The following is a 17,728-nucleotide window of genomic DNA, read 5'->3' as shown; positions in this document are numbered from 1 at the left end:
GAATGTTTTTTTGCACCACTGACACATTTCTTAGAATTCTCCTAGCGCTTTTGACTGTCTTGTTGTTGTCGGTGTCATTGTGGCTGTTGTTCTTCGCCTTGCTGGAAGACGAAGCATAAATGACAAACAGTGCACTCATAACAAATCCAGTCTTTGTGTACATTTCCCTGATTGGGATAGCTGCTCATCTGAGGAGCCGCTCTCTGTGGTTCATTGAGGTTAACTGTGGTTGTGCTGGGAAGCTTCCAGGTGTGACTTAAGGAGCAGGGCGTTCCTGGAAAAGAACATTCACTCTCTGTGAATGATCCCTATAGATGAAGGTTTGATATACATGCACTTAGATACTGTCTATTAGATTAATAACACACATGCACCAGGCTCAGTCAAAGGAAAAAATAAATACATTATTCAAGTCAAATAACCCACTCACCCAAAAGAATTAGATGAGGGCGCATGTTTGATGGTAGCCATACATATTAATAACTAAATGAGTGCATAGTATACACATCTATGTGCAGTGCATCTGCTTGTGTGTAAACGTTCAAGTACCCCATATTTCTTGTGAGTTTTGTTCTTGATTCGAGTTCCCCCGAAGTGACTCCTCCACGTGACATCAGTGTTATTTGATTGCGTTCACACATGCAATGGAAGGCTACTTTAGCCAATCTAAGCTGTCATCCCCCATCCATGGCCTCGTCATTATTTCAACGCACACATCAGTATCATCAAGGTATCTGCAGGCCCTGTCTTTGTCTGAACATTTTAAGCAAGCCCAGAATGGTTGCACATTCCAAGCCTTTTTTAAATTGTATTCAGACATTAAATTTGACATGACTATACTTATTGGCTCCCTCAGATTGCTCTCAGCATTTAGACCATCATAATGTGATGTGACACTGAGGAATTTAGTGGTACATTTCATCAGAGGCTAATGTAAGCCCTGTGGGAAAAATGATCGATTTTCCGATTAATCGCGATTCTCTCTTGAACGATTCCGAATCGATTCATAAAAGTTAATAATCGATTTATTATTATTTTATTTTATTTATTTTTATTTTTTCATATTATTTAATATTAGTATTTCCTCCGCCACTGCGCATGCACACCACACAAGTGCAAGTTGTTAAAAGTGGTGACAAAAGGGCAGAGAGCAGCAAACCCATATGACCTGCACTGGCTTTGTGTCTGTTTACGTTTTTGAGCTGAATTCCAAGCCATACTTTTTGCACAATGTGTTGACATGACATAGAAAATAATAGAATAGAAATCCTATAGAAACATGATTCACAAGAGTAGAAAGACAATTAAAGTGAATCGGTTTAGTTTTTACATACTTCCATATTGTGTTGAAATGCAAGCTGCATTGATTATTGCACTGGTCATAGAAAGTCATATTTGTGACAAGAAAAGTTTTTTCTCTAATACAATATTAGAGAAGGTAATTCATCTGTTGATTGTATTTAATGATCATCACAAAAGTAGGAAGTGATTAGCAAACTTTGAGTAGCAAACTCAGATGTGTATATAAATATATTTTTGAAAATCACACATAGGTATGTATGTAAAAAAAAAATTGCATCGAGATGCATTGAGAATCGATTTTGAATCAAATCGTTGACCTCAGAATCGAATCGTGAGGTGCCAAGAGATTCCCACCCCTATTATAGATATGTTAGTCATTATATATATATATATATATATATAGTGTCATCACACACACAAACACTAACTGTGCTGCTGCATGGCCAATGGAGGCTGACGTTTGTGTGCAGAAAATCTGATGGTTTAAGATGTGTGAATGTCTTAAAAGGAAACCAAAAGTCACATTCTCAATAATTCCCCTTTTTTAAATTCTGTACCACATCATTTTATTTTATCAGTCGGTTGTTCTCTGAGATCCTCGCAAAGTTATTTAGGAGCTTCCCAGGGTCATAAGCAATGTTGAATAGTTAAATTTGAGTTACCGTAACCCTTACAGTAACAGGCTTAATATTGATAAATGTTTTGTAACTGATCAGCCTGCTTTTCATCGTTGAATCCCCACAAGCAAAAGGCATGACATTTACTTCTGTTCCAATTATTATGCGCATTATTTATATATTTCTTTCTAAACTGTTTCCCCCTGATAGTTACGTGTGCGTGTGTGTTTGTGTGTGTTTGTGTGTGTTTGTGTGTGTGATGACACTACACATTCAGGTGTAAATGTCATGAGCAGGCCAACGATGGCCTGGAGCCAGAGTCGCCGGGAGGGAGGACACACACAGCAGGAATGACAGAGTGACATAGCCACAGGACAGGCAGGCCGACTAAAGCTGTTAGAACACACACACACTATCGTACCCACAAAACCCCAGACACACTTGCACACGCACACCCAAATATGGCTTTTTAAATCGTTCACACCCAAAAAATGCCACATTTGCATAAAAATACAAACGTGCTGATTCTAAGACACAGCCTTATATCTGAAATAGAAAGACGCTTGTGCACACACACACACACACACACACACACACACACGTCTTTTTGCACAAGCAGCAACTGTTGGTACCTTAAGGTCAGCTCAGAGCTCTGGTCTCTATAATCAGACATGAGAAAGATGTCCACATCACAAAAAGCTTCTCAAAATAGTCCTTCCCTTTCATCTTCCCCCGATATGTCTCTCTCTCTCTCTCTCTCTCTCTCTCTCTCTCAAAGCTAGCCCGGCGTCAGTGTGACGAAACACTCCTGTCATTTCTTGTGACAATGACTGCCACACACACACACACGCGCGCAGCTTGACCAGTTTTTGCCAGTATCTACATTGAAGCACAGTCTGTGATGTGATGAGTCCCGATTGGTGTAAGGCGGATCACTTTGATCTCGCTCTATACCCGTCATATTAAGCTCAATGACTATCCTGTAACAGGAGCCTGCTGAGCCCGCCAGGCTGCATCTCGCCCAAAACTATCAAGTGATATTTTTCTCAATTGCTGCTTTTAAAAATGTCCATTTAGTATGTATCTACATTGCCCACAGCAGCGGCTTATTTGACTGATTCCTATTAATCCGTGTGGAATGGATGGCCCCTGTAATATGCAAGGGAGAGGAGGAAATGGCTCATAATTCTGTTTCCTCCAGCAGCACACGGTACTCATGTTTACAGAGCAGATCTTGGTTTTGTGGAGCCTGTGTAGTGTTATAAAAACCGTTTGTGTGCGTCGGCATGTTCAGACAGGAGCTGCTTGGCTCCGACACGTTTACATTCCTGAGACAAACGGAACAGCAGAAAAAGGTAGCCGGCATTTGTTTCTTCCCCTTCTCTTAAAGCTGTCACCTTCCCCTCCTTCATCTTCCCTCTCTTTGCAATGATTTCAAAACATGCAGACAAATACTGGCCATGTTTGGGCCCTGCAGTGAGGCACATGGGAAAAAGGTATAAACACAGGTGATCACATGCATGCAGGGGCAAAAACAAACACACACACACACACACACACACACACACACACACACACACACACACATTACACTCCAACACAGCTGATCCAGGTGCTAGGTGAACTGCGAGCAACAGAGCAGAAAGAGGAGTGAACCTTTCAGCTGGGTACAGAGTGGATAAACTGACAGACAGCTGATAGAGTGAGGGCGAAATACAAAGAGTGAAGCAGATAAGGCACAGAGGTTAGGTGTGTGTGTGTGTGTGTGTGTGTGTGTGTGTGTGTGTGTGTGTGTGTGTGTGTGTGTGTGTGTGTGTGTGTGTGTGTGTGTGTGTGTGTGTGTGTGTGTGTGTGTGTGTGTGTGTGTGTGTGTGTGTGTGTGTGTGTGTGTGTGTGTGTGTGTGTGTGTGTGTGTGTGTGTGTGTGTGTGTGTGTGTGTGTGTGTGTGTGTGTGTGTGTGTGTGTGTGTGTGTGTGTGTCTCTCTTTGCCACTTTATCAGTTAAATGTCCAACGGCCAGGTAGTCAGCAGAAATGCCAGTGTGATTGTGTTGTTCTGCTCAAGGTCAGGTGGAGCCTGGTCTTACATAACGGTGCTGTATGTAGAGTTTTTTTATTATACTCCATATCATCTTACATCACTGTCGGACATTATTGTCTGTTTTAACAAACACTCTTCACCATTTTATGGAATTGTATACATTGAAGGGAACAATTGGTCCAATCTACAGAGTTATCGATAGAGGACAATGAATAAATACAATAAATAAAATCGGGCAAGTCCTGGCAATTTCAACCTGGTGGTGCACTGCAAAAAGGCAGCGTTGAGGTCAGTACAGGCTCCACTTCATTATACTAGTGTCTCAATATGTATGTAGTTATGATTCATTTATATATAAATACTATAGTACATGTGAATATCTGATTGGGCAGGATGTTATAATCTTAAACCTTAAAAAAAATAATCAGCTATATTTTTTCATAACTCTAATATTTAAAAAATTAAAGCTATAATAGAATATGAAACATGGGATTGATTTGTTCAGCCTGTATTTAAATGCCCACTGTTTGTCATCTTTTTAATTTTTTTTGACATCAGTAATCAATGTGTCATGGCATTAATTGAGCACTCTTTTTTTTTCATTGCCCTAGTTTCTACCTTTTTTAGCAGTGAATCAGTGTGATGTGGGGTGTGGCGGTTGTGCTGGCGCCGTGTGCATTACTATTGCAGAAGTGTTACTATACTCTCGCCAGCACTGAGCTCATCTTAACTGTCTAAGCTGTCCATGTAGCCGTGAAGCTGCTCAAATGATCTCTAATCCCCTCCAGATTTCTCATTCTTATCTTGTCCCTTTTTTTCTCTCTCTCCCACTTGTCTCTTCTGTGGCCTGTCTCACTTCACGACAACCTGCATGTGTATTCCCTCACTCTGCCTCTCTTGTTTTTCTTTTTGCTTTCTCTTTCTTCAGATGAGTTGCCGTTGCTACAATGGAAAAGGAGGTGACTTAGTGTCCTCCTCGATAATACCTCAGCTGTCATGTCCACTTTGTAAGCCGCTGTACTCCATGTTGTAGTTATCAGATTACCTTGGACAAAGTATGACTAAAATCAATTGTACAGTCATTGGTATAATGTGGACATAATGCTGTGAGGGCACAGGGAAGCTCAAATACATCGCTTATTTCACTTAGTTTTGCAAGTGATCTGGTCAGGGTTTCTCTTCTGGGAGACGCCTGATAAATACATGTGGTTTATTTCCATCCTGCTTCCCTCTCCCTCTTTTAATCATCTCTCTCTCTCTCTCTCTCTCTCTCAACCATTCTCTCCTCAGATGAATACAAGATGAAGGGAGTGGAGGAGGTGAAGTACATGAGAGGGGATGAAAACCGGGTGAATGCACGCAACCAAGAGAACCTGGTGAGAGAGACGCACACACACACACACACACACACACACCAATCAACTGACAGCCTGTCATCCACACACTGGCTCAGACTCAGACAGTTTATCAGCTCAAGCGAACAGGCTCATGTCTGTGTCCAAAGGCAGCTCCGTCAGCCTCGGCCGGCCACACGTACACACTTACTGTCTCTAGCGCACAGGCAGAGACACACACAAAGGAGGTGCCTCACACACACACACAGGTAGAGACAACATGCTGGCGTGTGTGGAATGTGCGGGGCAGTTCACTTGGATGGTTTGACTGCCTCCTGCAAAACATGTGCTCGTAAATAAGAGAGACAGAAGTGTTGTCATCATAGAAGCCATTGTATCTGTATTAATAATAACCTGTATATCCAACCCCATTTTTGCACATTTAATCTCCCAATGTATGAAGCCCGTAAATATTTAGTTTCCCCCTCAACACACTAAATGACTGAACAGTATGATAGTGGGAGTTGAGATTTGCTTTTTGAGTATATCAGGTCAGCCGGCCTGTCATCCTAGAAAGTGGTGAAACCATAAACCAATGGAACTATAAATCCTGATTTAGAAAAACAGAAGTTGTGTCACACTGTCATTAATTTATATGACTGCAGCTCAGAAAGCGTCTCCTTATCACAGTAACAGGCTACACAAGGGGAAGTGCCTCACAAGCTCTGAAACCTCAAGTCACAGAAGCACAGGAAAAACTGATTTTTCAGTAGGAGCATATTCTGATTAGCCTGGAAATCCAGACCTGCCGCTGGCATATTTAAATTTGCTCAGCCTGTTGGTCTGGACACGATCCATTGAAGCTCAATAACTATGTCGGAAAATTGTTCCATCTGATATGAGCGGGCCGGATGTTTCCAAATGACGACAGTGCTGTGCATGCGCCGTCGAAGCCTAGATGGTTAACAACAAAGATGGATGCGGATACGTTGTTTGAGTTTGAAACGGCTTTGGCCTCAACACTTAACAATTTGGAAGACGGCACTCAAATCTTTCATTAACAAGATTTCTTTTATCAGCACTTATTTCTTGGATACAACCAAACAAGCCTGACTTCTTTTATTGCAAATGAGACGCATCTTGTGAACTGGTGAAATTGTTTAAATGACTGGCGTCTTGTTTACCAAATGGGAGGTTTGGAATGTTTTTCAGGGGAATGAATGAATGAACCACCAGCACTACTGCCGCTACATGTGGTCAGAGCAGTATTTGTTTCCTAGCGCTTGTCATTACTGTTGGTGTTAACATTCAAATAGGAATTCAAACATACAGTCAGTGGTAAATGATGCAGGTTACAGTTCCTTCCGGTTGGATCGCTGCATTACTTTATTGTAGCAGGAAACTGTGCACAAAGTCTGAAAAAACACAGGAGGGAGCTCATATGAGGGGACCAATCTCCATCAGAATTGATATATCAGCGCCTGATGTCCTATGGCTGTCGTGCTGTGCCAGCTGGCTGAGGGCGTAATTTGATAATGCAGGTTTTATGTGACATTTGCTGTCAGTGGCGTGGCTGTTTGCTGATATGGTTTGTTTGATTATTTGCCTGTTTTATTATCTGATAATGAAAACTAATTGTGTGTGTGTGTGTGTCTTTTCAGGAGAAGAGTAATGTGCAGTACAGGGGCAAACAGCAGAAAGATGTCGCTGGAGCTAACAACAAGTCAATGTAAGTGGCCAGCAGCAGCCTGCATACAGTAAATATCTGGTGAATATGGCATAAAGAAACATGATCTATATATTATGGTCAACTTTGATGACTTGAAACCGTCACAGCCAAATATTTAATAAAACACTTACCTTTTGGATTGCATTTTGATATATCCTTCTCTTTCTTCCTTCATCCCATACAATGGAGGTACATTAAATATGACTATTATGTGGTGCCCTGCCCACAGCATTCAACATTTCAACATCAACACTTGTTTCTAGAAACACATATAATTAACATTCAAAGTGAGTATCACTTCCATAAAAAAGTAGCTCCAACGAAGATGATAAATTTGTTGCCATTGGCATTATTGTCATTTGGCTGAACTGACCCTGTCAATGAACCATTATGTCCAGTATCTATTAAGACACAACTTGGAATCATGTTAATATTATGATGTGTGAAGTAAGTGATATATTGTGTCTGGTTGTTGTAAGGCTGTCTCTTGGCACTGGTGTGTGTGTGTGTGTGTTTCTGTGCATTTACCCCTGGGTTACTACTTTATAAAATAATTATTTAAATTCCAAAGTAGCCTTACGACCATGGATTTCTCCCACTGCAGTGAGGATAGTGTGTGCGTGCGTGTGTGCAAGTGTGTGTTTACTGCTGTGTGGGGGGTGTAATGGAAAATTCTCATGATGTATTTGTTGCCTCCCGTCTCCAACCTCCAACTTCCTCTCCCCCTCCTTCTCACTCCTCTCTCTTTCTCTCTCAGTATTCACACGTCAGAGAGCCAGCAGGAATTTTTCCGGATGCTGGATGAGAAGATTGAGAAGGTGAGGTGTGTGTGTGTGTGTGTGTGTGTGTGCGCGTGTGTGTGTGTGTGTGTGTGCGCGCGCGTGTGTGTGTGTGTGTGTGTGTGTGCGTGTGTGTGTGTGTGTGTGTGTGTGTGCGTGCGTGCTTGCTCCCTCTTAAGGGGTCTCACAGCTGGGCCCTAACATTTAAAGAGACAGGCTGTGCCACAACATCCATTTGCCATATTGATGTTGTGCTTACGAGCCTAACACTCCACTCCACATGTGTAAGAGGGAGGAAACGTGTCCCTTTAGTCTGCCTCTACAATTACACAGTTTTTTTTTTTCTGACCATGGATGTACGTATGTGGTCACAGAGTGAAAAGAGGCTGGAGTCAGCTTTGGTATAATACATTACATTTTGAAAGCCTGCCTTCAAATAAGTGAGCGTTTTCAGCAGTGAAAAAGTACAAACAGCAGACATCTGTTGAAAATAGTGGAGTTTCTTTAGCTAGATAGCCAGATATTTCCCTCAGGAGTTGGTGTAGACCACAAACAGAATTAAATGAGAGTGAACATTGGACTTACCAGAGCATTGGCCAGCAACTTGACAAGAAATCAATGCTATATATAAGGTGATATTCTTGTTGTTTTACAGCAACATATCAAAACAGTTCATGCGTGCTTAAAGCACCAAAGATAACGTCCCCTTTCACACTGCAGTGCATTATTGGATTAGTATCACAGATGCAGCAACTAGGAAGCTGCAATTTACTGTTGTTTCTTCTTGAGATTATATGATGCAAACAATGCATCATAATTCAAAATATGGAGGAACATTTAGAAATACCAAACATTTTCTCAAACACTAGCCCCTAAAGCCAGAGGTGACAGCTTCAAAATCCCCTTTTTTTTCAACGCACAGTCCAAAACCCAGAGAGATTCGATTTACTATTAGTTTAGTTTAGTTTAGTTTATTTGTTTATAGTTTCGTGGACAGTCCCCTTTGAGAAGGAGCAGCTTTAGCCTATTTGGCTAATTTCCAGCTGTAGTCCCCGGCCAGTTGTCAGTAGGCAACCTACAATACATAACAGTAAAAAAATTTAAAAAATACATTACATTTATAATTACAGCAGGCCTGAGCAAGAAGGGGAAAAAGACAAACAAACATATTGCACACATTACAGAACACAGACATCCTTTCAGGTTTTTATTTGCAAAATAAAAAGTAACTATAGCTGTCGGATAAATGTAATGGAGAATTTCAATCAAAAAAATAGCGGCACCTTTGGATGCAGTACTTTTCTTTGCAACACCAGCGCCAAAACCGCGGGCCGTTGGTGCGTGTATTTGTTTAGGAAGCGAGTAATACGTCCATGAAGAGAGACTATGGATGCGTCCCGATTCGAATAGGTAATGTATTTATATGAGGATGTGTAAGATGAATGGTATGGTAATGGTAATATGACGATGGTAGGTCAGATAAAACTTAGATTTAGAACCGTTCAGGAAACACAGGCTGTTCCGGTCAGCCTTCCGTAAATCGTTTTGTAAGGTCCCGGGAAAAATCAGACCCGTGCAAATGCATTAATGATAATTATATAAAAATAGCTGATGGTATCGTTTGCTGTTCCGGGTCGTTTATGATCATCAGAGGAGTATTAACATTTAAAAGTTCCTTATAGGAGATTTAAGTAGAACAAATGAGAGGTTTCAATAAACCATTGAAATTATGCACATCTCATGTTCTCTCCCATCTCCCGTATCCCTTTCCTCTGCAGGGGCGAGACTACTGTTCAGAGGAAGAGTTGGAGGAAGATGGGACATAGCACAGAGGCCCCCAAGATTCACCCCAACAGAGAGCCTCACAGTGTGGGGGTGTGTGTGTGTGTGTCTGTGTGTGCGCGCCTGTGTATATGTGTCCGAAAGAGAGAGAGAAAGAAAGAAAGAGTTGAATCAGGGTTTTACCAGTTGTGGCCCGGGGCGGGGGGGTGACACAGTAATGTGTTAATATGAGCATGGATGTGTTTTTGAACATATGGCAAATATAGTATTTTAATCAAAAAAGTGAAAGAGTGGGGGATACACGTGTGTGTGAGAGAGAGAGAGAGAGAGAGAGAGAATGGGATAAAAGAACACTTCCTTCAGAGACTATAGCCCTCCTTTCTTAGCGCCTCACCCCTTCAGGCCCCTCGTGCGGACAGACGGAGGTGGCGGAGCGATTGATGGGAACAGACAGGTGAAAAAGGAGGGAGAGCTGGAGGAGGACGTGACCACGGACTTCGCTAGAACTCCCTCCATCTGTCCCTCCATACATTTTTCCGTCCGTGGTCTGATCCATCCATATTTAAGGCCTGCAATTGGACAAAAGGAACAGCCCAAATATGGAGTTCCACTAAGGACAAATGTGTGACGATTTGGTCATGTGTGGACGACTGAGAGACACACAAGTGAAAAAGAAGAATGGAAGCTCCCGGGAAAGAAAGGAGGGTGAAGGCTGAGGAGTGACGTAACACCCAACAGGATCCGACACTAAAATAAACTTTTTCGGCCTGCCTACCTACCTACCGCCAGGCCGTCCAAAGGGCCATGAGGAACTGAGAATGAGTGAGTGAGGGTGAAAGGTGGAGAAGAAAGAGAGAGAGAAATTTGTGATATTTTAATAAGAGAGAGAGAGAGAGAGAGAGTAGGGAGCGAGCTGGTGATGTAGAAACTTTAACCTCCTCCTGCCTTCTGAAGTCAAGGACCTTTTTTGTTGTTGTTTTTTGTTCTTTTTTTTTATTCTGTTCCGCAGCCACAATTTTTTCTGATGTCCATTTCTTCAGTTTGTTTTTACTCTTGGCTTCCTTCGTATTGAATCATCATCATCAGTGTCTTTTATCATCCTCGTAACCGCAGCAGGGAGACTGAAGCTGCGTCAGTTCAGAGCATCTGTGTCTCAACCCCGATCCGTCCTCCTTCCTACACACACACACACACACATGTACACACACACACACACACACACACACACACAAGTATTTTATTGTACATACTGTATGTCAACACTCATTCCAAAACTGTCTCGGGCATGTACATATAAACCATACAGTGACACCCACATCATTGTATCCCTTTCATTTCACCAGCAGGCTGTCATGTGCGTCAATCAGAGGGTTTCTGTAAAGCTCTATTTCTGCTACACACACACACACACATCCATACACACTCGGGACACTAGAAGCAGCAAACGTGGTTGAGCTCTACGGGAGGATGTGAGTTTTCCATGTAGACACAGACCTGATCAGATTTTATGTTGTCATCTTTACTGGATACTTCCTGTTGTATTATTTTGAATACTTTTTTTCTATTAAATATAAAAACGAAGAAGCTCTTAAAGTGCGTGGCATCTCAGTCTGTGTGTGTGTGCGTGTGCGTGTGCACGCCTTGCTATAAGCTAGGTAATGGAGCGTGGTCATGCTGGCAGTGTACTGAGGAGTTTGAAGGCGGTCTATTTTCTTGTGGTCATGCTGCCTAAAGCCATGCAGTCAGAACAGCAATACTGCATTGTGCCACCTGCAGGCATAATATCAATACTGCAGTTTAGTATTCAATTTGTTCCTTCAAACAAGGTTGCATTTAACCCATGATTTAACACGCAATTTAACATTATGTTAACACTAATGTGCTTGCAAGGGGATTTTTTTTTTTAACTTTCAAACAAATTAAAGTTTTGAATCAAAAGTTATCAAACAAAATAAGGAAGATTTGCATATCAAGTTCTAACTTCTCACTTAAATAATTCTTCTTGTTAGACATGACACTTAGAGATGTATATGTAAACATTTTTTTTAACATGCACAGATCAATACAATCAGGGATTTTTACTTACTAGGTCTGGTATGAAAAGACGTAACGGCAAAAATTTTGCTAGAATTAGATTGTTGTTGTTTTGTAATTGACATTTCTGATTCAATTTTACTAGTTTTGGTATCTCCTCTACCTGAAAAACTTTTATACTATGTTTAATATTGACCATTGCCCCAAGATTCATGCAGAAAATACAGTCTCACTATAAACTACAATGAAATCAAATAATTTAAAGCTGAACTAATAACAGTATCAAATTACTGATAGTAATGTAAAAGTAGTTCCTTGTTTTGTTTTGTTTTGTTTTTTGGCCCTGAAACTTTACTGTTTTGGTTGACTCTCACAGCTTTCCTAAGCATGACTTAAAATTCTAATGCTACTTTGTATAATTTGTATTCGATACAGGCCAGTTTTTGCTTGCATATTTGCCTTTTAAACTTTATAAGGTTCTAATATCTCAGTGTTTCGGCTGCCACCAAATGCCCCCCAAAAATCTGTTATTGCAAGTCATAGCCAAGAAATAGAAATCAAAACATGAAGTACTGAAACAGTGGGATTATTGCTATTAATAATGTATTGTTTAATGGCCTTTAATGGGAGCGTGCGGGAAAATCAATGAGAAGGTATCAAGCATGATGAAAGCAAAACGCATTCTCTGTAAAGCAATAAATAATAGCTTATCCATCATTATAAATAGGGACACTGATCGTTCTTCCTTTCAATGACAAACCTTTCTTCACAAATGGCTAATTGGTGAGTGGGTATACTGTATAAAAACCGATTGCTGAATCGATATCTGTAGCCTACCAAGACATAGGCTAATGTGCACCCAATGGGACCAGGCATCATAATGCTTTGAGTCAGTGTCAATGGTTAAGTTTTTAACCAACCACATTATGAAAGGAACACTCAGTAGCTGGGCTGTCTCTTTCAAACACAACTTTCTCTCTCTCTGTAACACACACACTAACACTCACTCACACTCTCCCAAGCTCCTTCTTTACCCTGTATGAGTCACTAGCAGCAGGGGCTCATAAGGTTACAATGTGCAGCCATCAGCACTGTGAAACAGTCCCTGTGGGCCACTGCTCGCAGCAGGGCTCTCCCACACCGAGAAATAAATGTGTGGTGAAGGCAGACAGAGAGAGGTCGGTGAGGTGGTATAGGAGCCAGAAATGAAGGAAGGGAGTTGGGAAAGTGAGAGTGTGAGAGGGAGGGAGGGAGAGGCAGAGGAAGAGATGGATGTTGCCCGTTAACCTCAGACAGGAATATGGGCAAGAAAGTGTTCTTTCCACCCTGACGTAAGTACCAATAAAGAGCCCACTCCTCCCTGCTTTGTGTGTGTACGGTCTGATGGTTGTGTGTGTGAGTGAGTGAAATACAGCCTTACGCATGAGAGTCCTTATTAGGGTACAACGTGTTCTCTTGCTGCTAGTGTGATTTAGGTGCAAATCCCTAAATAAATGTGCACATTTAAATTTCAGAAATTAATTGTTTGTTTGTCATAAATGAAAATATTCCAGCTGGGTTTTTACACATTACTGATGCAAGTACACTTTGCATATAGCCTCTGAAACATTAACTTGGATTAAGTTGTTGTATAGTGTTAATCCATGTAATAAAAGACCTGCCAATCAATGTGAAAGCGATAGCAGGGTCCCTTCATCTTTATTTTCGGTTCACATAATATATGCATATAGGCCTATACATGCATACAAACACTTAAATTATATTCCAAGTGTCGCATTTGCATTCGTAAACTGTTTATGTGAACCCACACACATGCATTTAAAGGGCCTCTCAATGCAAATGAGACAGATTTGATTTTGCCAAAAAATCTCAATAAAAAGGACAGTTTGCAGAATCAAACCTTTAAATTATACCCATTTTCATTAAATGTGTATAAAAAATTGGTCAAAGTAAAAAAAAAACAGCCCTGAAACAGCATTTTTTGGACAAATGATACTAAGACCAACCTGTAGCAGAATGGTGGACTACAAAGTTATGTAGAAGGCTTGGTCTGTCCAGATATTCCCAGACCTAACTGTGATGATATAGTATGCTTCAGACATGGACTGGTATCAGGACTCCACTGCCACACCTCAAAGCCTTGAAGCTAAGATGTAGTGTGTGTGTGTGTGTGTCTGTGTCTGTGTGTGTATGCGTGTCTGTGTGTAGCTCCATGTAAAGGTTTCCCACATAGAGAGTAGAGTCAACTCTGGGAGGCAAAGTGATGGATCTGTGCCTGAATACCCAACAGGCCTTTTTGCAAAGTGTCTTAACTCTCTCCAGCATGCTCCTCGATGCATAAAGCCCACTTTGGAGTAAACTACCTCCAGCAGCTCTGAACACATTCGCTTATTATAGAAATGTGGCAGCACCAGCCACTTAACCAATTTGCCAATCGCTCTGTGTGGAAAAGTATGATTTTTTTTTTACATTCATCTTCATTACACCAACTGTACCAACTCTTTCTCTCCTCCCCCATCCATTTGTATGTAAATCTTCTCCGCGCTGATCCATACTGTGGATTACTTTGGCTTCAGGAAGGTAGAACTGGATGCGATTTGCATTCATAAGCACACATGCACAAGAAGTGACCTACTTAAATCCAGGGGAAGCTTATTGTTCAGTGTATAAACACAGCTTTTGTCTATGAACAATTATGCAACCGCTTGGATGCATTCTCTTCACGTCGAGAGCACACAATTTGATGGCGTGGCGATGTTATTAGGAAATTATTTGTTAATTCCCCACATCACTGAAGTGACCAGCAGAGTAGGATGGTTTTGAAATGGATGGCCCAGAGAGAGCCTGATTGCTTGATGGTTCAGCCCTTGTATTTTATTTTACTGCGCTCTGACAAATTCACATTAGCTGAGTGAGCATTCAGTTGCCTGGAGTGAGACTGGTGACTTGAGTTCAGTGGTACTGAGGAGACTGTGTGACTGTGCAGCAGACGCATTCGTTGTTTCTGGACAACTTTAACAACCTCAATCATTGGACCTGGATGATGTATTTTTTTTTCTCTCACACTTTCATCACAAGACAAGAAAGTGTGTGTGTGTGTGTGTGTGTGTGTGTGTGTGTGTGTGTGTGTGTGTGTGTGTGTGTGTGTGTGTGTGTGTGTGTGTGTGTGTGTGTGTGTGTGTGTGTGTGTGTGTGTGTATGTGTGTAAGAGCTTTGAGAAGCTTCTTCAAAGATAAACCAAGAGCACCATCTGCTGGTTTGGGCTTTCCAATGACATTGTTACACACACACCATGCTCCCTCTGCATGATCAAGCACTATCTATTAGGGTTGTTCATCATCCTGACAGCCATGAAGGAGGCAAGATGTCCCAAACCACCCACCCACCTACTCACACACACACACACACACACACACACACACACACACACACACACACAGACGCCAGTTAATTGGAATTACAACAGTGCTCTCCTTTCCTCTCCTGAAAACACTTGTTTCCACTGAGCCGTACAACTGAGAGAGGAGAGTCTCACCAGTTTACTTTGTGAAAAATACAGTTTTATGGGCTGTGCCTATAATATCTCATGTTTAAGGCTCATAGCAATTGGATATTGTTCATTAAGTTTCCATTGTGTGTTATTTTATGGTACCAAACAGCATGACTTCATCATTGGTCCATTTGAAAAAAAGAAAAAAAAAATAACCTTTTGAAGAAGTGAAACAATCCTTTAGCAATATGCAATTTTTCATGCCCACTCTAACAAAAGCAATATACAGCTAGTGGTAGATATGTATATCCTGGAGTTTTCTGTATGACATATTTTTTCTATTTATTGAACCTAGTTCTGAAGGATTTACCCTGCTATTTCAAGCTATTTATAACTATTTCAGCTACGCTTTCTCTGCGACCACAAGCTTGGCAGTCCTTAAACCATACATTTATCCCAAACATAACTAAAGAATGATACAGTTCGGCCCGTCAGTTCTCTCATTCACATTGGTTTCGCTTACAGAGGGACAAATGGCTGCGTGTCAAGTGCGCAACCAAAATTACAAAGCAGATGTTTTGCTATGACAGAAGAGAGAGTGCACGACTAGCCATTGGAATCAGGAAAATGTATCCTTTACCCGGTGTTGAATCCTGACACGGGGCCAACAGGGTGAGGTTTTTAATTTTTTAAAGAAATGAGCAGAAAGTGCACACAGTGGAGTGACTCACACAAGAGGTAAAGTTATATTGTTTTGTATGACGCATTTATTTGTACGAATTTTCCCCTTTACCCTCAGTTTGAAAGCAAAACATCCACAGTCCTGTTTGGCCCTGGAGGTCCCATCATGGGATGAGACTCCTCCTGTCAGCTGTGGACTGCTGATTACCCTGATCTTTGACCTTTGTGTTAGACAGCTGGGCATGTGTGTGTGTGTGTGTGTGTGCGCGCGCGTGTTTGTGTGTGTGTGTGTGTGTTTTGGGGGGGGGGGGGGGAAGGTTGTGATATTTGATTTTGTTGCAGCTTCCTTTGAGTGTTTTTTCTTCTTCTTGCAAATCTTAACTGTCTTTAGTAAAACACTAGAGGGAGCTAAGGGATTACTTGGACACAATGCAATCATTGCTCTCTCTCCCACTCTCTCTCTCTCTCTATAGTGTCTCTATAGTCTCCAGTGACTTCCCCTAGTGCATCCAACAACAGAGAACAAGGCAGAGTCCTGTCATTGCCCCAACAAAGAGGGAAAACATTACCAGGTGGCTTAAATAAACTGAGCTTAGTCAAGACTTGGAGAGAGGCAAGCCGGCTTTGGCCGTCTGTCTGTGCTCCTGTGACTGCACTATCATTAAAAAAGGTTACTGTAATCATATAAGAACACACAGCACAATACTGTAATTGCATAATGAGCATCGATGCCAAGTTTTGGCACTGAGAAAATATATTTGTGGACAGTTTTCTATAGTCTCTACATAGTCATACATAAAACCTATTTACAGTGAACTTCTGATTTTCTTTTGAAAGTTTGGAAAGCGGCTCAAGTGTTTGTGTCTAAGATGTTTGTGTCATGGTGCCATATTGGTTTGGCACACATGCACTAGTTGGGCGGTTTGTTTTGGTGTCATGATCATTCACTGTTATATGCCACTGACATTTTGTTTTCACCACCACCACCGACTTTCTTCTTTCACAGATGCTGCTGACGTCATGACTTAATACATTTGGGAACAGAGAGAGGCTATTATTCTGTGTTATGTCTATTTTTCAAAATTGTCTCTCTGATCTTTGGTTGTCACAATTCTAGATGATAATATGTTTTTTTATGTCAATTTAAACTACAGTGACATTTGATCATGTCATAAAGTTCATTCACAGCATCTATCAGGGCAAGTAGCTAAAAAGAGTAAAGATTTGATACCAGGTGAGCAACTTTAAAGTTGAATGAAAACTACTTTGTCAACCCATGGACAGAAATGATTTTTTTTTCTGTAAAATCGGACAAATTGGAAATCTCCCTTTGCCATTATGAAAATATAATGATTATGTCTATTCCTTTTTAGAGATCACTTCTTTTGTGTTTTATACAGATTAGACTATAGCCTAGATCATAGGGACGTTAAAGTAAAGTTTGACCCATTTCGTTATTCTGATAGGATTCAGTGGCTGTATTGAGTTTCAGCTTGGGCGGTGCATATGTTTAAAATATGAAAAGATTGACAACAGATGATAGAAAAAAAAGAGTTGATGTCAGAGCTGGTGACTTCACGGTATCCAGCTCTGCAGCATCCAAAAAGGCGGTGGAAAAATACATTCAGAAAGCAGGACAGTTAACAGACATGGATCAATTTAACAGGCTGCAGACACAGCGGCCGGGAACCATGGGACATAATTCAGAACACGGTGTACTTCACAGAACACACATAATCTATAGTCTACCATCCAGCCAAAAACATAGAATCATTAGCAGATTATGCGTTTATAAATCCCCTTCTTTGGTTTGGACATGTTTGCTAATTATGTTAAGGAGCCACGCCAGCAGCAGTAAAAGAGCAGCCCTCAGCAGCATGGGTGTAGGAGGGGTAAACGGAGGCAAAGTTGGTTTTCCCCCAACACCCTGCCCCCTCTTTT

At 41.3% G+C, this 17,728-nt stretch overlaps 1 protein-coding gene across 1 annotated transcript in view; it reads left to right on the top strand.

Annotated features, from left to right (window-relative positions):
• The window catches only part of LOC307254604 (uncharacterized protein C1orf21 homolog), a 28,137-nt gene extending 16,968 nt beyond the window's left edge, over positions 1-11,169 (top strand). Inside the window, exons 3-6 of the mRNA XM_080033051.1 lie at positions 5,249-5,334; positions 6,954-7,021; positions 7,779-7,839; positions 9,579-11,169. Coding sequence (XP_079889177.1) covers positions 5,249-5,334; positions 6,954-7,021; positions 7,779-7,839; positions 9,579-9,626 — 263 coding nt within the window. The 3' untranslated portion in view covers positions 9,627-11,169. The remainder of the gene's footprint in view (positions 1-5,248; positions 5,335-6,953; positions 7,022-7,778; positions 7,840-9,578) is intronic.
• The last annotated feature ends 6,559 nt before the right edge of the window (positions 11,170-17,728 follow it).

This window comes from Ammodytes marinus (assembly GCF_949987685.1).
Source record: "Ammodytes marinus genome assembly, chromosome: 8".
Taxonomy (NCBI): Eukaryota; Metazoa; Chordata; class Actinopteri; order Uranoscopiformes; family Ammodytidae; genus Ammodytes; species Ammodytes marinus.
This window is presented reverse-complemented; position numbering and strand designations above follow the sequence as displayed.